We start from the raw sequence: 23,670 nt of genomic DNA, 5'->3' as shown, positions 1-23,670 counted from the left end.
TCTCACTTGCTCGCTCGCTCTCTCTCAAAAATAAATAAATATTAAAACAAAATTTTAAAAAAAGTTTGAGAGACCATTGTTCCAGAACATTAATGCTGCCCAGTCAATTGTTAAGCAAGGTCTAAAGCCCTGTTGCCCAAACCTAACCCTATTTTGAACTCAGTCCTTAGCTTGTAATAAATAAATAGGTAATTTTTCATAAAATGGCTTATAGTGACTTTTAAATTTGCCATATTTTGCAGTATGGCATTCTAAGAGTTTATCATTTGTATTTCTCTAGTTGTAAACATAAGCTAAATAATGATCTGTTACTGAGATATACTTTAAATGTGTGGCAAATATATAATATGAAAGTAATGCTTTGTGCTGGAGTTACCCAAGTGATTGTGCTGGATGTGGCTTATACTGTTGTATGAGAGCTGGTTGTGTGTGTCTGTCTCTTCTCCATTCTGCACAGCAGCCTGAAATTGACTGCGATGGGAGTATCTACACCATGGAAATGGGAAGATACTGTGTAAATCAGGGCTTGCTTTTTTCCTTCTCCCACCTGACTGAAGGGGCTTTTTAGCACTATAAGGACTAATCTGCTTTTTTCTAAGTCATACTGTGGAACATGGGACTTTCATATCTTCGTAAAAAAGTAGTATATGGTCAAATGTGTTTCAGAAGTACTGTAAATAGAAATGAACTCTTTTTATCAGAGTCACAATATGTGTGAACATTCTAAGATCTCTGATACTTTATCAGAGTGAAATTATACTTTATATAATGTAGCACTTGTAAAACTTGAGAAGTATATTCATAGAACTCTTTTTCATCTATTACTAACTCATGGGTATATTAAATTAATATTTTTCAGAGTACTCTTTGAGAAATCTAGAGATGGATCATGTATGTTTATTACTTACTGACTTAAAATGCATTTTATTTTCAGCCCTGCCAAGGTAACCCTACTGGGGTCAGTTATCTTCACATTCCAGCACACCAAACATCTGGCAGTATCAAGGCATAATCTTATGTTCCTTTATACCATGTTTCTTGTGGCCACAAAGGTAAGAATTCAAAGTAGCTATAGATCCATATTACAAATGCTTTATAACCAGAATTCTGCATATTAGGCAAGTAACAGGAACATTTACTTTTTACTGTTGTTACAGTCTAAAAAGGTAAATTTTGGGTTGTTTATTCAGCGCATCCATGACTTTTTGAAACATAGCTCCTGGATGATTCCACATTTGATTTATGCTGAGGCTATCATGAAAGATTTGCAGATAGTCTAATAAATGTTGGAGGCCAGAATAGTGGAAATAGCTATAGCTGATCAGAGTGCAGACAGCAATGTCTCATTTGTAAAATGGGATACTTAGATGTTCTCTGAGGTTCCTTAAAGCTTTAACATTTCAAAATTTTATAGTGGGGCATATTTGTGTGTAGTCTCTTGTATTATTATTGCCTTGTTGGAAGCTTTATTCTGTCTTGAAGATAGGAGGTAGTGTGGTGTAAGATCACAGGTTTTGGAGACAGGCAATCTTAAGTTCAAATCCTAGCTTTGCTATCTAATTCCTGAATAGGCAAGTCACTTAATGTCTCTGAATCCTGATTTCCTCATCTTCATTATACGATTGTTGAGAGGATTGGAGATGGTGCATGTCTTTCTATTACTGGGACGTATCTTATGAATTTTATTGGCAGCTGTATCATGAGTCTAATTCTGATTATTGTTACTCTTACCATTATTAAATATTGTTCCCTATTCAAAAGTAGACAGTTGGTTTAAAAATAAGAGTATTATTTAAATGTAGAGGAATTTTATAGCTAACTCTCAGCCTAGCTATTTTTGGGTAAAAACTTACCTATTGGATTCTTAAAAGGAAGACAGTATATATTAAATAAATTTATATCTTAGAAAGAACCAAGTCACTATAGGGATAGTTTATTTTTGTTTCAGTAGTCCTACTATGGAGGTGATCTGTGGCTGTAATTCAAGTACTTCAAATATCTGAGGCAAAAATCTCTTCATATGTGTCCTCTTCCAGTCCTCAACATTTTGAGCTGTATGTATTTTTTTGTGACAGCTTATTGAGATATATGTTACATACTGTAAAATTCCTCCATTTAAGTGTACATTTCAGTGTTTTTTTATATATTCACAGAATTGTGCAGCTGTCACCACAATCAGTATTAAAACATTTTCATCACTCCAAAAAAGAAACATCATGCACATTACCAGTTATTTCACATTTTCCCTCAGTCCTTCCAAATGTAGGCAACCACTGATCTACTCTCTGTCTCTATAAATTTGCCTATTTGACATTTCATGTGATTGCTATCATACAATGTATCCTTGTGACTTATTTCTTTCACTTACCATGTTTTTGAGGTTCATCCATGTTGTAGTATGCATTAGTATGTTATTCCTTTTTATTGCCAAATAATAGTCCATTGTATGGATATACCACATTCTGTTTATCCATTGGTTGATGAATATTTGGGTTTTATTTTTTTGGCTAATAGGAATAATGAGCTGTGAGCATTCATGTAGTTTTTTGTGTGGATATGTGTTTCATTTCTTTTGGGTGTAATATAGAAATGGACTAGATAATATAGTAATGCTGTGTTTAACCTTTGAGGAGCTAACAGACAGTTTTCCATGATGGCTTCATCATTTTACATTCCCACCAGCAAAGTACGAAAATTCTAATTTCACATACCATCATCAATGCTTGTCTTTTTTATTAGAGCCATTCTAGTGGTTGTGATGACTGATGACTAATGGTATTGAACATCTTTTCATGTGTTTGTTTGTATATCTTTGGAAAAATGTCTATTCAGATCATTTGCCCATTTTTTAATGTGTCATTTGTCTTTTTAATGTTGAGTTGTAAGAATTCCTCATATATTTTGGACCCTAGACCCTTACTAGATTTCTGATTTATAGATATTTTCTCCCATTCTGTGGGTTGTCCTTTCACTTTCTTGTTTTTGGAAGTGCAAATTTCTAAAATTTGATGAAGTCAAATTTACGTATTTTCTCTTTTGTTGTATATGTCTTGATGTCATATCTAAGACACTGTTGCCAAATCCAAGGTCAAAAAGATTATCTCTATGTTTTCTTCTACAAGTTATATAGTTTTAGCTCTAATTTAGCTCTGTGATGTATTTTGAAATAATTCTTGGGTATGGTATGAGAAAGGATTCAATTAAACTTCATTCTTTTACATTCTGTGGCTGCGTAGCTTTACATTCTTGAAGATTCTGTGGGTATCTATTCATCCTAGTATTATGTATTGAAAAGACTGTTCTTTCCCTCATTGAATTGTCTTGGTACCCTTGCTGAAAATGAATTGTAAATGTGAGGGTATTTTTCTGGATTCTCACTTTTGTTCCCTTCATCTATTTACTTATCCTTCTGCTAGTACCACATTATCTTAATTATTTTAGCATTGTAGTTAGTTTTGATATTGAGAAGTGTGAATCCTCTGAGTTTGTTCTTTCTAAGGATTGTTTTGACCATACTAGGTCATTTGCATTTCCATATAAATTTTAGGTTTAACTTCATGATTTCTGCAAAGAAGGCCAGATCATATTTTCATAGAGATTGCCTTGAATCTGCAAATAAGTTTGGGAGTATTGTTGTCTTAACACTTTTAAGGCTTTCAAACAATCAACACAGATGTCTTTACATTTATTAGGTCTTTTAAAATATTTTTTTCATGATGCTTTCAGTGTATGAGTCATACATATCCTTTTGTTAAATTTATTCATAAGTGTTTTATTCTATTTGATGCTATAGTAAGTGGAATTGTACATTGCAAACATGTAGAAATAAAATTGATTTTTGATCTTTCATTCTATAACCTTGCTAATAAACTTGTTTGTTAGCTCTAGTAGGTTTTATGGGGGTTTTTTTTGGTGTGGATTCCTTAGGGTTTTGTATATTCAAGATCATGTCATCTGCAAATAGAGGATAGTTTTACTTCTTTTTTTTTTTTTTTTCAGTCTGCATATCTTCTATCTAATTTTCTTGTGCAGTTGCCCTGGATAGAACCTCTAGTACAATGTTTAATTGAAATAGAATGAACATCCTTTTCTTTTCCCTGATTTTAAGAAGAAGCCAGTTAGTCTTTCACTATCTTAAGTCTTTCTCTATCATATTAAGTATGATATTAACTATGGTTCCTTTATTGGTGCCTGCTATTAGATTGAGGAAGTTAGTTCCCTTCTATTCCTAGTTTGTTGAGTGTTTTTATCATGAAGGAGTATGGGGAGCTGTATAATTTCTGAAATTTTCTAACTTTAATCTTTAGAGAAAATGAACTTGTATTGTGGATTTATTAGAATAAGTACTACTGGTGTCTGTTGAATTTTTTAAATTACAAACATCAGTTTTTGTTGAAGTCCTAATTTGTGGAGTAAAAAGGAATTTTTCTTACAATTATTGCTGGATATATAGTTCTTTATTATAATATTTAAACACTGTATTGCAGTATGATAATAACGTACAGTATTAAACTTGTCTCATAATATTTCCCAGCATTTTCCTATTATCCACCAACTTACTATTTTTAAAAATTTGTTTATGTTTATTTATTTTTGAGAGAAAGGCAGAGCAGGAGCAGGAGAGGGGCAGAGGAAGAGGGAGACACAGAATCCGAAGGAGGCTCCGGGCTCTAAGCTATCAACATAGAGCCTGATGCAGGGTTTGAACTCATGGACTGTGACATCACGACGTGAGCCAAAGTCAGATGCTTAATCCACTGAGCCACCCGGGTGCCCTTGTTATCCACCTACTTGTAAATGGAATGTGCATTTTTAACGCATACTTTTGCCTAAGTTCCGTTTAGATTTATACTGATTTTTTAAAATGTTTATTTATTTTTGAGAGAGAAAGAGAGCGCACTACTGAGCTGGGGAGGGGCAGAGAGAGAGAGGGACAGAGGATCCGAGGTGGGCTCCCCGCTGATAGCAGTGAGCCTAATGCGGGGCTCAAACTCATGAACTGTGAGATTAGGACCTGCTGAGCCACCTAGACATCCCTTACACTGATTTTTGAATGGCTTGTCATTTGTTTCTGAGTAGCTACTATAGTTTTTCTTTTCTTAGATATAAAAAAATGAATTGACAGAATATTCAGGGAAAATTTGGCAGTAATTATTTTTTCTTTACTTCACTCTTTTCCTGTAGTATTTATATAGTCAGGAGATTTGCATTGGCTGTTTTGGATAATCAGTGCTTTGGCCTATACAAAGATACTAATAAATATGATTTCTCTTTTCAAAGAGAATAGCTCCCCAAAAGTAAAATAAGCACACAGAAAACTATGATGTAAGTATAAAAATAGTGAGTTCTGTAAGAGAAACAGAAAGTAAATGCCCCCAGCATTGCTCACCCTGTGCTATCTCTGATGGTATCGCAATCCACCAAAAGCCACTCTGTGCTAAGTCACAGTAGTCTCCCTCTTGACATGTGCAGGCTAGCCCTAAGCCAAGGACTTGTGGTACCATATAGATATCTGGAGTCTCCTCCTGGACCCCCAGAACATGCCCAGTTTCCTCCTCTTTGATACCTTACCCTGGTCAAGTCTATTTAGATTCACCAATACCAGTCTCTGCTACCTCAGTTTCAGTTCTAGCTCCCTGCTTGAGAAGTTGTCCTGAGACAGAAGTGAGGGTAAATGTGTGAGTCAGTTTATCAGTTTGTCTCTTCTCATGATCAGTCTTACACTCTCTGTCGGCCAGTGCCCGAAAGTGTTTGCCTCATGTATTTTGTCAGGTTTATGGCTTTTATGCCTGGAAGGCTAGTCTAGAATCAGTTCTTATGTCATAGTCAAGGAGAAAGTTCCTCTCTTCTTTTTTGATCAGTCTTGTCAGAGGTTTTTGTATGTTATCCTTTTCTGAGGACCAACTTTTTGGTTTTGTTGTTCCTCACAACACATTGTTTTACATTGCTGTGTCTCATATCACATGTTTTCGTGTATATTATTGTCATCCAATTTACATTCCTCTTAACTTACACTACAGTTTCTTATTTGACAAGCGTGTTTTAAAATTTCAAACGTTAAAAAAATCTTTAAAAATTTTTTCTTTAACAGCATTTTAGACAGTGTGTGTGGTATTCTATGGTGTTTGTTGAGACTTCATTTCTCTACTAGTATTGATGAGATTTTATAATTATTTGTATGTATGAAAAGTAAATATATTCTTTATTTTGGAGGTGTAAGGAGTCTACATATATCTACACATATGCTTATGATGTTTCTTAAATTTTTTTTTTTTAATGTTTATTTATTTTTGAGACAGAGAGAGACAGAGCATGAATGGGGGAGGGTCAGAGAGAGAGGGAGACACAGAATCTGAAACAGGCTCCAGGCTCTGAGCTGTCAGCACAGAGCCCGACGCGGGGCTGGAACTCACGGACCGTGAGATCATGACCTGAGCCGAAGTCGGACGCTTAACCGGCTGAGCCGCCCAGGTGCCCCTATGATGTTTCAAATATAGTATATAGTTACTAATTTTTCCATGTCTGGTCTATTAATTTTTTTCCTTTTTGAGAGCATTATGTTAAATTTCTTCCTCTTTCTCTTGTCTCTTTCCCCCACTCTTTTAAAAAAATGTTTATGTATTTTTGAGAGAGAAAGCATGAGAGTGCACGTGAACAGTGGAGGGACAGAGAGAGAGAATCCAAAGCAGGCTCCAGGCTGTCAGCAGAGAGCCTGATGCGGGGCTTGATCTCAGAGTGTGAGATCGTGACATGAGCAGAAATCACAAGTCAGTCGGTTGCTTAATCTACTGAGCCACCCAGGCACCCCATCTTTCCCTCCCTCTTACCTTTGTTTTCTTTCTTCCTGTTTCCAGAACGCAAGCAAGCTGAACATTCAGTGATGCTCAGTTCTTGTATGATTCCAGTTTCATTCAAGAAGGACTCTGTTCTCCTTTTCCAGCTCTCACAAGTCCTTTGTGATTGTTAAAATCCAAGTCTCAGAGGAAAGAAATATGTGCCAACTAAGACTGTTAGGAAAGGGCAAAGCACATGGACTTTGGAGTAAGAATTTGAAGTCTAGGCTTCACAGTTTTAAGCACATCATTTATCTTTCTTTAACTAGAGTTACACATATCTTAAGGGATATATGGCTTTTGTTTGGCACTAGCGTACAAAGTCACATTATAAATGTGAAGCATAATGTACCAGTAGTTGATTTCAGTGTTAATTATTATAAACATTTTAAAGTTAAACAGGAATATATTATGGAATAGAATTCAAAATACACTTTTTTTAAAAGATAAAATATGACATTTTGTATTTGGCATGTCTTCATTTGAGGTTCTGCTAAGTTCACTTTCTTCCATCAGAGATGATTTGAGAAAAGTTTGAGAAGCATGGATTATCTTTTGGCTCCTCAGGATAAGGAGTTATCATGAAATAGTGTTATTGTGAAATGAAGCACAGGGAGACTTGAGTGGTTAAGAGGGATTAAAACTGAAAGGAGTTTGTTGGATTTTGAAATGGAGAGGTATTTGGTGACCTTGGTAAAAGCAGTTTCAGTGGACTGGAAGAGAATAGAAAAATGATTGTAATAGACTGAGGTGAATAAGAGAAATTGAAGACAAAGCATATAAACTATTTTAAAGGGATTTAGAGGGAGTATAAATAGAAACAGCCCAGGAGAGCAGTTTGGCAGTATCTGACAAAGTTGAAGAATCATATATCTTGTGAGTTGTTAATTCCATTTCTAGGTATAACCTCTATCAGTCTCCCAATATGTGGTACAGAGACCAACTTCATCAGTATCTCTTTTAAAAAATGTTTTAGTGAAGTAGCATTTTTTTTTTTTTAAGATCCCTCCAATACCCAGGCCACCAACTTACTCTTTCATGTAAATACTCTGATTTCTCATCTTTATTATATGTGGTCTTTTATTCAGGGCCTCAGATCTGAAAAAATTGGGCTAAAGGATCTTATACAGAAAGTTAATCTGACAGTACATTTTCCAGAGATAACAAAGAATAACTTCAAAGGGCTGTGAAGTTTGCAAAACACTTAAGAACAAGCTCTTTAAAAATTTTTTAAAAGTTTTTCATATAATAAAATATACTCATTCTAACATTATGTTTTGATGAGTTTTGACAAACTTATGTACCTGCATAATTATCACAATCAAGATATGGAACATTTCCATTACTTCAAAAAGGTCCTTGTGCACTACTCCAGTAAATCCCAACTACTGATTATAGCTACAGGGTACCACTTACCTACTTTCAATCACTATAGATTAATCTTTTTTCAAGTTTCATATAAATGGAATGATATAGTATGTATATTTTGTGCCTAGCTTCTTTTGTTCAGCATAATGTTTTTGAGATTTACCTATGCTGTTGCATATTCCTTTTTATTGCTAAGTAGCATTATACACCCCAGTTGGTTTATCCAGTTATCTGTTGATGGATTTTGGATTGTTTCTAGTTTTTGATTATTTGAGTAAGGTTTTTATGAATAAAGTTGCTATGAAACATGTACTTCATGTGAACATGTATTTTCATTTTTCTTGGATAAATAACTGGGAGTGGAATTGCTGGGTTATATGGAAAGCATATGTTTAACTTAAAAAAAAAACTGGCACACTGTTTTCCAAAATGTTTGTACCCATCATCATTACTACCCAGCAGTGTATGAGGGTTCCACTTGTCCTACATCCTTGCTAATATATGTTATTGTCAGTCTTTAGCCATTTTATATGCATATGGTTGTATCTCATTGTAGGGTTTTTCGTTGTTTTTTTTTTTTTTTTTTTGTATTTCTCTGATAGCTAGAGATTTGAGCATCTTTTCATGTGCTTACTGGTCATTTTTTTTTTCCCGTGATTTTATTTTATTTTATTTTTTAATTTACATCTAAATTAGTTAGCATATAGTGCAACAATGATTTCAGGAGTATATTCCTTAGTGCCCCTTACCCACTTAGCCCATCTCCCCTCCCATGACCCCTCCCATAACCCTCAGTTTGTTCTCCATATTTATGAGTCTCTTCTGTTTTGTCCCCCTCCTTGTTTTTATATTATTTTTGTTTCCCTTCCCTTATATTCATCTGTTTTGTCTCTTAAAGTCCTCATATGAGTAGAGTCATCTGATTTTTATCTTTCTCTAATTTCACTTATCATAATACCCTCCAGTTCCATTCATGTAGTTGCAAATGGCAAGATCTTATTCTTTTTGATTGCTGAGTAATACTCCATTGTATATATATACCACATCTTTATCCGTTCATCCATTGATGGACATTTGGGCTTTTTCCATACTCTGGCTATTGTTGATGCTTACTGGTCATTTCTATTATCAGTGTTCAAATCTTTGCCCATTTGTGAAAATTGTTTTTCTTATTATTGACTTGTAACAGTTCTCAGTATGTTCAGATACCAATTCTTTATGAGATATCTGAATTGCAAATATTTTTCTCCTAGTTTGTGGCTTTCTTTTTTTTCCTTAATATTGTCTTTAGAAGAGTTGAAGTTTTTAGTTTCAATGAAATTCAGTTATCACGTTGTCCTTTTATGGTGTTGCTTTTAGCATCCTATGTAAGCAGTTCTTCCATACACCAGGGTTGTGAAGATTTTTTTACCTGTATTTTCTTCTTATAGTTTTTGCCTTTATATTTAGGTATCTGATCCATTTCAAATTAAGTTTATGATTGATACGAGGTAAGGTCAGTTTTATTTTTTCCACATGAAGATGAATTTGTTCTAATACTATTTGCTGACAAGACTGTCCTTTCCCTTGTTGAATTATATTGGCATCTTTATTGACTATCAGTTGCTATTATATTTGTGGGTCTATTTCTGGACTATATTCTGTTCCATTGATTGTTTGTTCTGGCTCTGTGAAGAATGCTCATGATATTTTCATAGGGATTGGATTAAATGTGTTGATTGCTTTGGGTAATATAGACTTCTTTTTTTAATGTTTATTTATTTTTGAGAGAGTGAGAGAGAGAGAGAGTGTGAGCTGGGGATGAGGCAGAGAGAGGGAGACACAGAATCCAAAGTAGGTTCCAGGCTCTGAGCTGTCACCACAGAGCCTAATGTGGAGCTTGAACTCACAGCTGCGAGATCATGACCTGAGTCAAAGTCGGACGCTTAACTGACTGAGCCACCCAGGCGCCCCTGGGTAATATAGACATTTTTAATAATGTTTGTTCTTCTAATCCATGAGCATGGAATGCTTTTCCATTTCTCTGTGTCCTCTTCAGTATCTTTCTCAAGTTTTCTTGGTTTTCAGAGTATAGATCTTTTACCAATTTAGCTAAATTTATTCCTAGATATCTTCTTGTTTTTGGTACAATTGCAAATGGGATTGATTCCTTGATTTCTTTTTCTGCTGCTTCATTATTCGTTTATAGAAATGCAACAGATTTCTGCATGTTGATTTTATATTCAGCTTTGCTGAATTCATATATTGGTTCTAGCATTTAAAATTTTTTTTAATGTTTTAGTTTACTTTGAGAGAGAGAGCAAACGAGAGTGTGATCAGGAGAGGGGCAGAGAGAGAGATAATCCCAAGCAGACTCTGTGTGTCAGCGCAGAGTCCAGTGTGGGGCTCAAACCCACAATCTGTGAGATCATGGCCTGAGCTGAAATCAACAGTCATATGCCCAACTAACTACCCAGTTCCCCAGTTCTAATAATTTTTTGGTGGAGTCTTTTGGGTTTTCTACATAGAGTATTATGTCACCTGCAAATAATGAAAGTTTGGCTTCTTCCTTGCTGATTTGTATGCTCTTTCTTTCTTTTTCTTGTCTGATTACTGGGGCTAAGACTTCCAGTACTATGGTTAATAGAAATGGTGGGAGTGGATATCTTTGTCTTGTTCCTGAGCATAGGGGAAAGGCTCTCTATTTTTCCCCCTTGAGGATGATATTAGCTATGGGTCTTTTGTATATGGCTTTTATGATGTTGAGGTTTGTTCCTTCTGTACCTACGTTGTTGAGAGTTTTTATCAAGAATGGATGCTGTATTTTATCAAATGCTCTTTTGCATCTATTGACAAGATCATTTGGTTCTTATCCTTTCTTTTATATTAATGTGGTGTATCATGTTGATTGATTTGTGAATATTGAACCAGCCCTGCAGCCCAGGAATAAATCCCACTTGGTTAGTGTGAATAATTCTTTTCAGGTACTGTTGAATTCGATTTGCTAGTATCTTGTGGAGATGTTTGTATCTAGGTTCATCCAGGATATATATTGGCCTGTAATTCTCCTTTTTAGTGGGGTTTTTGTCTGATTTTGGAATCAAGGTAATGCTGACTTTGTAGAATGAGTTTGGAAGTTTTCCTTCCATTTCTATTTTTTGGAACAGTTTGAGAAAAATAAGGATTAACTCTTCTTTAAATGTCTGGTAGAATTCCCCTGCGAAGTCATCTGGCCCAGGACTAGTGTTTCTTGGGAAATTTTTAGTTATTGATTCAATTTCTTTTCTGCTTATGGGTCTGTTCAAATTTTTTATTTCTTCCTGTTTAAATTTGGGTAGTTTGTGAGTTCCTAGGAATTTGTCCACTTCTTCCAGATTGCCCAATTGGCTGGCACATAAATTTTCATAGTATTCTCTTATAATTTATATTTCTGTGGTGTTGGTTGTGATCTATCCTCTTTCATTCATGATTTTATCTATTTGGGTCCTTTCTCTTTTCTAAGTCTTGCTAGGGGTTTATCAATGGTGTTTATTCTTTCAAAGAACCAGCTCTTAGTTTCGTTGATCTGTTCTACTGTTTTTTGTTTGTTTTTACATCATTTATTTCTGCTGTAATCTTTACTGTTTCCTTTTCTTCTGATAGTTTTAGGCTTTATTTGTTGTTCCTTTTCTAACTCCTTTAGGTATAAGATTAGGTTGTGTATTTGGGACCTTTCTTGCTTCTTGAGAGAGGCCTGAATTGCAATATACTTTCCTCTTAGGACTGCCTTTGCTGTATCCCAAAGGGTTTGGACTGTCATGTGTTCATTTTCATTGGCTTCCATGTATTTTTTTGTTTCTACTTTAATTTCCTGGTTAATCCATTCATTCTTTAGTAGGATGTTCTTTAACCTCGATGTATTTGTAGGCTTTCCAAATTTTTTCTTGTGGTTGATTTCAAGTTCCATAGCGATCTTTATGGTATGGTGTGATCACGATCTTTATGTACTTGTTGAAGGCTGATTTGTGACCCATTATGTGATCTACTTTGGAGAATGTTCCATGTGCACTAGAAAAGAATGTGTATTCTGCTGCTTTAGGATGAAATGTTCTGATTATATCTGTTAAGTCCATCTGGTCCGGTGTGTCATTCAAAGCCATTGTTTCCTTGTTGATTTTCTGCTTAGATGATCTGTCCATTGTTGTAAGTGGGGTGTTAAAGTCCCTTACTGTTATGGTATTATTATCAATGAGTTTCTTTGTTTGTGATGAATTGATTTATGTATTTTGGTGCCTCCAGGTTGGGGCCATAAATAATCACAATTGATAGATCTTCTTGATGGACAGACCCCTTAATTATGATCGAATGCCCTTCTTCATCTCTTGTTACAGTCTTTGTTTTAAAGTGTAGTGTGTCTGATATAAGTATGGCTACTCCAGCTTTCTTTTGACATCCATTAGCGTAATAGATTGTTCTCCATCCCCTGACTTTCAATCTGCAGGTTTCTTTAGGTGTAAAATGAGTCTCTTGTAGGCAGCATATAATTGGAACTTGTTCTTGTTGTTGTTTTTTTATCCATTCTGGTACCCTATGTCTTTTAGTCCATTTACATTCAGAGTAATTATTAAGAGATACAAATTTAGTGCCATTGTGTTGCCTGTAGAATTGATGTTTCTGGTGATATTCTCTGGTCCTTTCTAATCTTTGTCCCTTTTGGTCTTTTTGTTTTGTTTTGTTTTTTTCCACTCAAAGAGTCCCCCTTAAAATTTCTTGCTGGACTGGTTTAGTGGTCACGAACTCCTTTAGTTTTTGTTTATCTGGAAACTCTTTATGTCTCCTCCTATCCTGAATGACAGCCTTGCTGGATAAAGAATTCTTGGCTGCATGTTTTTCATATTCAGCATGTTGAAAATATCCTGCTACTCCTTTCTGGCCTGCCAAGTTTCTGTGGACAGATCTGCTGTGAACCTGATCTGCCTTCCCTCGTAGGTTAAGGACTTTTTTTCTCCCTTGCTGCTTTCAGGATTCTTTCTTTGTCTGAGTATTTTGTGAATTTGACTATGATATGCCTTGGTGATGGGCAGCTTTTGTTGAATTTAATGGGAGTTCTCTGTGCTGCTTGGATTTTGATACCTGTGTCCTTCCCCAGGTTAGGGCAGTTTTCAGCTATAATTTGCTCACAACCTTCTGCCCCTTTTTCTGTCTCTTCATCTTCTGGGATGCCTATGATATGAATGTTATTCCTCTTTAATAAGTTGCTGAGTTCTTTAAGTCTTGTATTGTGATCTTTGGCCTTTGTATCTTCTTTTCAGCTTCATTATTTTCCATAACTTTATCTTCTGTGTCACTGATTTGCTGCTCTGCTTCGTCCATTTTCGCTGTCATTGGATCCGTTTGAGATCGCATCTTGGTTATAGCATTTTTAATTTTGGCCTGACTAGATTTTGGTTCCTTTATCCCTGCAGAAAGGGATTCTCTGTTGTCTCCTATACTTTTTTCGAACCCAGCTAGCATTCTTGTATTCGTGGTTTTAAATTCTAGTTTAGACATCTTACTTATGTCTTTGTTGATTAAATCACTGGCTGTGATCTCTTGCCTATTTTTTCTTTTGGGTGAGTTTCTCCATCTTGTAATTTGTCCAGAAAACAAAAGAAATACACACAAAGAAACAAACAAAAAAGCTAGATCCTGAGTGTGTTTTGATCTGCTTGTTAAAAGGATGTAGATCCAAAAATAAAATAATATAAAAATAGTAAAAAGTAAAACAAACAAAAAAAAGGAATTGAAAAAATTAGAAAACAAATGAAAAAAAAAAAGAAAGTAAAACAGAAGTTGGATCTAATTTCCCCTAGAGTTGACACTTTTCAATACCATGGTAGTAGACTTGGTGCAAAAGAGTTATTTGTGCTGGTCTTCTGGGGGGAGGAGCCTGCCCCACTGATTCTCAGGCTCACTCCTTTTAGTGGAAAAGAGCCTCAGGGGTTCAGGGGTGCAGGTCTTGATGTAAGTGTCTCCGGCCTCCTCTGGGTGGCACTGTTTTACTCCCTGAAGGCCTTCAGCTATGAAGGACGGAATGAATGTGGCCAGCTTCCCCTCCCACTCTTGAATCTGGAACTAAATGTTGACACGCTTCAGGGAAGCCTCACAGAAGAGCAATTAATCACCCCTCTTGTGTCCAAGATTTTTTTAAATTTCAGGTGCATGACTGAGTTTCAAAACTCCAAATTTTAGGGATTCCCTGGGCCGGACCTGTGCTGCTCCTCTGGGGAAGGCTCTCGCCAGGCTTTTGTCTGCCTGGTGAAAAAAGCAGTGGCATGACTGTGCTGCTGTTCAGAGTTCATGTCAAAACAGCAGAAAGCAGGCACCCCAGCTTGCAGCCCTCAGCCTGACTAAGCCCCTTCTCTTATGCCTGGAAACAGCACAACTTTTTGGTGCAACCACTCTTTCTTGTGACACAAGCGATCCTCAGACCATGCTGTCACTCCTGGGATTCTACCTGCTTCACCACTTGAGCACCCTTAAGCCAGGCACTGCTCCCACCATATGTTCTCTGCTGCTTATAATACTTCGTGATAGCCTCCTTAGGCTATTTCCCTCCCCGGCTGGACCCAGAGCAATATCTCACCCTGTAAACTCTCTGTACTTCCTACCTTCCAAACAGTGTTCCCCTTTCTACATGTAGTCTTGCAGTTTTTTTCATTCAGACCTCCAGTTGATTTCTTTGGTGTTTAGAATGATTAAATATCTAGCGGAGTTCAAGGGATGAGACAGGGTTAGGGTCTCCCTACTTTTCTGCCATCTTAACTCCACCCCCTCCTCTCTTTCTAAGTCAGCCCTACTAGATGTTTATAAGTTCCATTGATTTGTTTGAAAGACCCAGCCTTTGGGGCGCCTGGCTCAGTCGGTTGAGCGTCCAACTTGGGCTCAAGTCCTGATCTCACAGTTCGTGAATTTGAACCCCACATTGGCTCTGTGCTGACAGCTCAGAGCCTTCTTCAGATTCTGTCTCTCTCTCTCTGCCCCTCCCCTGCTCATGCTCTCTCTCTCAAAAATAATAAACATTAAAAAAAAAAGATGCAGCTTTTTGTGTCATTGTTTTCTGTTTTGTATTTCACTGATTTCAGGTCTATATTGTGTCCTTCCTTGTACTTACTTTGGGCTTACTTTTTTCTTTTTCTGTAAAGAAAAGGTTGACAAGTTTGACTGTAACATTTTTCTAAAAGTTGCCTGGATGGAAGCACCATGGACAAAATAAAAGTACAGTTGTCAAACTGTGATAAAAGTACTTGCAACATATATTATTGATGGTTTGTATTTGTAATACATAACAACCTCTTAAAATTAAAGGTTACAGGGTCAAAAACCTGATGGAAAAATTAAAAGGAAGCTGTCAACAGGCAATTCACATGGAAAATATATGAAGATGTCTTTCAAACATATGAAAAAATCGAAGCATTCATAATTTGAGAAATGTTAATTAAAATAATCCTCAGATGCCATTTCTCATGTATGTTCTGTTTACAAGGCTATGGAGAATCAGGCATTCTTTGAATTTTTCATTTTTAGTGTTTTCTGAATATTCCTGCATGTTTGTTTTTCTCCTCAAAATTTTCCCAGCTATTTTTGTGTATGGATATGAACTTTAATAGCAATTTGTCTAATTCCGTAAAAAAAACCTTGTTAGTATTTTTTTTAATTGAGATTGTATTAAATTTGTAAATCAACTTAGGGAAGCAGTTATATTATACAGAGAAACAGAGAGAGGAGTGAAGACAGAGCCAGGAGATTCTTTAATATTTAGAGAAGGAAGATTCAGAACGGGAAACTGTAAAGAAGTTGTGAATGAAGCAAGGGGAAAACTGAGATACAGATTTAGGAAGGATGGATTGGGGAGTTGTGCTGAATGCTCTTGAGAGGTATATTCAGATGGTATATTATTGAAAACATGAATGTGGGACAATATTATTAGGCCCTTTGAGGGATACACATGAGCATATAAACTTTAAATAAGACCCAGACTTTGTCCTTAAGATGTTATGAAGAAACATATGAGACATGTACACTATGCTTTTAAACTTTATGAAGATAGGCACTAAGTTTGTTTTATTTATTGCTGTATCCCTATCAGTGTGTCTAGTGTATGTGGTAGATTTTAAATTTATATTTGTTGACTGATAAATGATCAAGATAAATACAGAGGTCTGTCTGTATTTAATTCCCTCATACTTAATTATCTAAGATTGTACTACCAGAAATAATTAATTTACCCAGTTTACTGAAAATGACATTTATAAAATGAAAATCTTGAGGCACCTAGGCGGCTCAGTCAATTAAGTGTCTGACTCTTGATCTCAGCTCAGGTCTTGATCTTCAGGGTCATGGGTTCAAGTCCCACATTGGGCTCTGCACTGGGTGTGAAGCTTACTTAAAGAATTGGAAATCCTAAGATTTTAATTTATTTGGTAGCCTCAGGTTAATGCTGACGAATGAATGAATGGTATCACCGACGAAGAAAGTATAGAATAACAGAAAACATGGTTGAATATGCCACTTGCCATTGGGAGTTCATTCAGGGGCAAGGAGACTTTCACTGGAAGGTGTCCAAAAGGTTTTGGAGTTGACACATGAGTTGCACTACAAAGGGTTGTTTGATCTAGGCAGGTAGAGACAGAAAGGAGTATATTCTAGGTGGAGAGAGATTAATAATGTAGATATTATTTTGCCAGTGTAGATATATTGTATGATAGATATTTTTTGCCTATGTAGATACATTGTATAATAGTTTTTCAGTTGCTCCTGAGAGGTAGAAGTTATGTTTATTGGTTGTACTCTCCATTCTAGACACTGTGAAGGATCTAAAGAACATTAAGTGCTGTTTGTGCCCTTAAAGACCTCAGATTGTATGTCACATTTGGGCATCTTTGAAATGATATGACATGAGATATTACATAAAGAATATGGTGGAGCTTTAAACAGTTTCTTTACTTGAATTAGTTTATATCTTAGGATATGTTGTAAATATCAGATTGTTGTTAAGGTTTCTACTTTCTTTTCTTTATTTCCCTTTTTAAGCAAGAGACCAGGAAGTCAAATGCTATTTAAATTATGTAATACACTTTTTCTGTTAATAGTTTACCAAATAAGGAGACAATTTTGTATTTTATTTGTAAAAGAATAAAGATTCGTTCCATTTGTCACCATTATATTGGCGTCACCTTGCTGAATCAAGACCTGATAAGAGGCTGAATTCACAGAAGTTTGTCCTTGAACCTCGTAAGTCTATCTCAGCAGTAATTTCTGATGCCAGCAATACTTCTCAGCTGAGTGATGAGTCTACTGGGAGTAGAGATTCTATTAAAGCACTCGACTTTGAAAAATACTATATAGTTCATGTTCTCAGGAAATATTTTAGATCCTGACAGTCTTTTCTTTAAGATTTTGTAAAAAGACATTGCTGTTTTCCTGACAGTGGACCATTGTTTTTATCTGAATTCTTTTATCTTTTATTGGCAGTTCACGAAGTCAAGTTATGACCAAGATAATTTTGCATTATAACTATTTATGCTGAAGAATAATTTAATATAAGGAAGTTCTTCTTATATCTTGTACAATAATGGCATAAACTTGTAGATTAACATTATATTTAGACTCTCCTTTCTGTATGTTTTCTCTCCAGGTGATCACATTCATATTCATGCCTTTACCTTTTACTTGTATGGTAATGACTTCCAAATCTATATCTCTTACCTAAAAATTTGTGGCCACACCTCCATCACTGCATTTACTCTTTACTGTTCTGTAATTACTGATTTACTCTGTCTCTGACTAGCTTATCTTTGACTAATCTGTAAGGACTTTAAGGGCAGGGACTATATTCTGACATTTTTCTGGCAACCAGGTTTAATGCACAAGCAGATTATTATAATCCTGTTGATAGTTAGTTTTAGGTTTTGTTAATGCTGTTCTCTTTGGGGTTTGCCCTTCTAGAATGTGACCCTTTTGGAGTCTTAATTTAAGCCTGAGATGTATCCCTAGGCAGTTCCACTTTGGCTGGCTTTGTACTCTAACCTTCAGCTGGCTGCTGAAGTGTCTGCTCAGCTTTTGGCCTTCCAACTGTTGCTCTGCACTAGGTTTTTGAAATCTCTTCCTGTGTGTGCACAGTTTAGGGTAAACTTCTCCAGAGTAAGTTATGCATGGATCTTTGGGCTTAATGTTTTTCTGGTTCTCTCCTTTTTGAGCTTTCTTTCTCTCAAGTCCTAGGTGCTTTGGCCTTCTCAGACTGCAGGCTCTGTCTCCTTAGCCCATTTGGGACTTCTGTTTGCTATTCTCCTATGCTGTAAATTGACACATTTCATTAAAAGAAAAATGCCAGATTGAATGTGGAGCTCACCTTGTTCAGTTAACTTTCTCTTAGGGATAGCCCCATTAGGTTCTGCTTGATTTGTTGTTCTCCAGTGCCTTTGTATGGTTGTTTTGTGTATTTCTGTTTTTAATACTGATTTTGGTGAGAGACTGAGTCTGATATAAAGCATTTATTTAGTCATGACTAGCTTGAAGCCTGTGTGCATGCATTATTTAAAAAGTTTGTTATTTTTTTTGTTTCTTTTTATTGAGGTCAAAGTCACATAACAAAATTAGTTATTTCTTAGTATACAATTCTGTGACATTTTGTACATTCACAGTGTTGTGTGTGCATGCATTTTTAATTTATCTAAATGATAGCACACTATAGCTCTTGTTCTAGCTTTCACCTAACAGTTTTTTTAAGAATTTCCCATATTACTTTTCTATTTATTACTTCTAACAATTGCACAGTATGGGTTTCACTTATCCATTCTCCTTGATGGAACCTATTCTGTCTCCTCACTACCTAGACCGTATTGCAGTTAATAAGAATTTTTTTCTTGATTCCATTTTCTTCAAATAAGTGGATTAAGTAGGGGCCTCTTGTGGAGATTTGATTCCATAAATTTCTAATTTGATTCATTATCTTAGATTTGCTGGAAGAATTGTCTCTTGGAAATTCTTGGGCTTTTTGGGATCATTCTAGTCCTTAAAACTCTGTCCCCAGATCCTTTTGTACCAGTCTAATTTTTTGAACAAATCTGAACATCTCTGAACACTGCATTTTGCCAAATAAAGAATTGGTAGCACTTTATATTCTACCTCCTAATGTCTTAGTGCTTTGTGTATAAATATATGTATATGCATATACATATACATATAGAAAGCATTGGATGATTAGAGACTTTCTACAGTCTTTCCTAAGGGTAGTATTCTGCATTTACTAAAAAATCTGTAACTTTAGATAATGATAGAATACAGTGTATTTAGTGATTGAACTCAAAATCTGGGTGTTCCAAACTGCTTTACTGCTTATTAGTTCTGTGACTTCAAGCAAGTTACTGAACCTGTCAGCCATGGTTCACATCTCTGTGCTGAGAGTAATAATGGAGTAATTGTTGGATTACACTTAAAGAGGATAAGATGGGGATACCTGGGTGGCTCAGTTGGTTAAGCATGACTTGGGCTCAGGTCATGATCTCGTGGTTTGTGAGTTCAAGCCCCACTTCGGGTTTGCTGGTGTCAGCTCAGAGCCCACTTCAGATCCTCCGTCATCTTCTCTCTGCCCCTCCCCTGCTTGTGCATATGCTGTCTCTCTCTCTCTCAAAAATAAACATTAAAAAAAATAAAGAAGATGAGATAATATAGAACACTTATTAAAGTTCTGGCACATGTTAAGGGCATAGTAATGACAGCTGTTATTGATTGTTTGGTGTTGACTGTAGATGATATTTTTTCTTCCTATTTCCTTTGAATACTAGATATATTTTTATGGTTGTACTGCTCATTTCCACCCCAAAATATGGTACCTTGTGTTATTGTTAACGAGTTATGTTCTTTTCCTTTGCTTAAGTATAAACTTACAGAGAACAGAGATTTTCTAGAACCTAGCTTAGGTTTTCTTCTCCTAAAGATTAAACAATAACATTTTAGCTCAGAAATAAACCCATGCACATGCGGTCAATTTATTTACTACAAAGGAACCAAGAATATTTGATGGGGGAAGGATGGTCTCTTCAATAAATGGTGTTGGGAAAACTGGAGAGCCACATGGAAAAGAATGAAACTGAAATACTGTCTTATACCATACATAAAAATTAACTCAAAATGGATTAAAGACCTGAAACCATAAAACTCCGGGAAGATGAAAACATACTGGTAAGCTCCTTGACATCAGTCTTGGTGATATTTTTTTGGATCTGACACCAAAAGCAAAGACAAAAAAGGCAAAAATAAATAAGTGGAACTACATTAAATTGAAAAAGTGTACAGCAAAGAAAACTGTCAGCAAAATGAAAAGGCAACCTACTGAATAGGAGAAAATATTTGCAAATCATGTATCTGATAAGTGGTTAATATCCAAAATACAAAAAGAACTCATACAACTCAATAGCAAAAAGCCAAACAATCCAATTTAAAAATGGACAGTTCTGAATAGACAGACATTTTTCCAGAGAAGACATACAGATGGCCAGCAGGTACATGAAAAGATGCTCAGCATCACTCATCCTCAGGCAATGCAAATCAAAACCACAAGGAGATATCAGAATGTCAGAATGGCTGTTATCCAAAAGACAAGAAATAACAAGTGTTTATGAGGATCTGGAGGACGGGGAACCCTTGTGCACTGTGGGTGGGAATGGAAGTTGGTGCAGCCACTGTGCAAAACACTTTGGAGGTTCCTCAAAAAATTAAAAATAGAACTACCTTATGAGCTAGTAATTCCACTCTGGATACTTATCTGAAGAAATTGAAATAATTCAAAAAGATATATGCATCCCCATGTTCACTGCAACATTATTTACAATAGCCTGGATAACAGAAACAATGTGTCAGTTGGTGGATGAATAAAGAAGATGTAAAACACACATACATACTGGAATATTGCTTAGCTGTAAAAAGAATGAAATCTTGCCATTTTAACAACATAGTCGCATCCTGAGGGCATTATGCTGAGTGAAAGAAGTTAGAAACAAATAGTACATGATTTTACTTACATGTAAAATCTAAAAAAACAAATGAACAAACAAAACAAAACTCAAATATAAGGAATAGATTGGTGGTTGCCAGGGGCTGGGGGTGGGGGGAGTGAGGGATGAAGGAACTCAAAAACTACAACCTTCTAGTTAACAAAATAAGTCATGGGGATGCAATGTGAAGCATGGTGACTATAGTTAATCATAGTGTATTGCATATTCAAAAGCTGTTAAGAGAATAAATCGTAAAAGTTTTCATCACACAAAAGCTTTGTAACCATGTATGGTGACCTGTTGTGGTGATCGTTTTGCAATATATACAAATATTGAAACATGTTTTACACCTGAAACTAATATGTCCATTATACCTCAATAAAAAAATGTTTTAAACAGTAAATAAGAATGTGTTTTTAATCTTTCTCTCTTTTAAAATTTACTTTCTCCTCTCAGTTTTGAGAAACAGAAGACATTTGTGTTTAAATTCAAAATTGAACTTTCTTTTTCCAGATAACCATGATGATTACAGAGACTGCTACTGTGCCTTTTGCTCTCTTTGAGGACGCATTGAGCCGGATGCTGTTTGGTTGGCAGCAGCAGTTTACACCATGTGAAAAGAAAAGTGAAACAAAATCATCTTTTAATGGTACTGGTTCATCGACCTCAAAACCTATAGCTGTTGCTTCAGATACTGTTAAAAAGAAACATACCAAGAAGACTTAGTAAATTTACTGTATGAGCTCTAAAGGCAGAATTTTTTTTCTTACCTACCTGACAGATGGTGATAAATATTTGTATGTAAATGATGTGAAATAAAGTTTATATAAGGAATGGAGGTGACAAAAAGAAAGAACTTCTTTCTATTTTAGGGAGATTGTCTTTTTCTGGATTGTAATTTCTGAGTGTTATGAGTGTATCATGTGAAATTGTTTTTCTAAGTTATATATAAAAGATTCTATTGTGATTATTTAAAATTTTTTATATTGATAAAGGGGGCTTGATTTTTTTTCCTAATGTTAGAAAAAGTAAACTTGCTATGATTGCAAACTAATAAAAATTAAAGCCTTTGTTTTATTTAGGTATTTTCAAACACATTTTTTATTTGAATCTGAGCTCTAGTTCCGCAAAATTAAACTTTTACTTTATGTGATCAGTATAATTCCTAGATATGGGAAACAATTCTTATTTAATTTTGAGCACTGGGAAAAGTAAACCTTCTCTAAATCACTTTATATTATGAATGAAAATAAATGACTAGTTTATATTTCAGGTATAAATACTGTATTTTTTAATGTACATTAAATGGAAAATATTTGAAATTTTATTTAATTTTTTAAAATAGTTCTATTTTTCATTGAGAACAGAGTATTGGTATGAGTCTCAATCTGAAGTCTATTTCATGCCCTTGTTTATAATGTTCCTTTTTTTCAAAAGAAAATTAGGGGTGAAATTTTTAATAAATTACTAAACCCAAGTTTTGTTTTGTAAGTTTCATTTTAGAAAGTTATTTTTTCTCTTTAAAACATTCATTTTAATTGTAGAATAAATCATTCTTGTCAGCATTTTGCATATTCTTCTTTCTGATCTTAGTTGATCTATGTTGATGGTAGTAGCTTAATGATTCAGCAAAAAGTATTATTTCAGTTTAAAATTTTTCCCTATGTCTCCTTTCTAGTGGATACTTTTCAGTTTTCTAGGTCTCTTACTAGTTTGCATATGTTTATGTTGTATTTTAATCTACATGTACATACATATATTATTAACTTTATTTTAAATTAAATCTAATTACCCTTATGTGGAAATGTTCAGCTCTAATGAGAATTGTCCTTGGGCATTTGATATTAACCAGCTAACAAAGAAGAACCATAAACTAAAACCTTGTATAATAGTCCATTTGAATAAAGAATGATGTTAAATCAGTCCTTTTTGCCCCCCCCCCAACAAAAAAGAGAGAGAGGAGAAAAGGTACTAACTAACTAAAGTTAAACTTTCTTGTTTTATTTTATAGTTTAAAAGTCTAGTTAGAATTTTAAAACACTGTAACTAACATGATTTTTTTCTACCAAGACCATGAACCTCCTACCTGCAAAGAGTTAGTATGTATATAAGGCATTTGGGGATGGCATAGAAGTATTCAAATCACACTGAAGTTAGACATTAAAATTTTTTTTTGATAAATATAAGCACGAACAGGGTACTATGCTTTAACTTATTAAATAAATAAATATTTGGGGGGAGGACCTTTGATAGCCTTGGGATGCTAAGAAGTTTATTTTTAATACTGTGTCAGAAAGCATTAAAGTATTTGAGTTTTGTAGTATATTTGATACTCTTGTAGTTAAAAACTTTTCAGAATTAACGTGTTACTAATTACTGACTTAGCTTTGAAGTCTGGGTTTAACTGTAGTTGAAATGATAGGAATATTGTTTTATACTTGTATTAAAGACAATTTATTAAAGTAAGTTATTTAGCA

At 35.0% G+C, this 23,670-nt stretch overlaps 1 protein-coding gene across 3 annotated transcripts in view; it reads left to right on the top strand.

Annotated features, from left to right (window-relative positions):
* Nucleotides 1–22,758, top strand: part of TMEM38B (transmembrane protein 38B) — a 53,972-nt gene extending 31,214 nt beyond the window's left edge. For all 3 annotated transcript variants that reach the window (XM_047831017.1, XM_047831014.1, XM_047831016.1), the window contains 2 exons: nt 935–1,052; nt 21,707–22,758. In XM_047831017.1, coding sequence (XP_047686973.1) covers nt 935–1,052; nt 21,707–21,919 — 331 coding nt within the window. In that variant the 3' untranslated portion in view covers nt 21,920–22,758. The remainder of the gene's footprint in view (nt 1–934; nt 1,053–21,706) is intronic.
* The last annotated feature ends 912 nt before the right edge of the window (nt 22,759–23,670 follow it).

Source organism: Prionailurus viverrinus, chromosome D4 (genome assembly GCF_022837055.1).
Source record: "Prionailurus viverrinus isolate Anna chromosome D4, UM_Priviv_1.0, whole genome shotgun sequence".
Taxonomy (NCBI): Eukaryota; Metazoa; Chordata; class Mammalia; order Carnivora; family Felidae; genus Prionailurus; species Prionailurus viverrinus.
The sequence above is the reverse complement of the archived record's forward strand: the minus strand, read 5'-3'. Positions and strand labels throughout refer to the sequence as shown.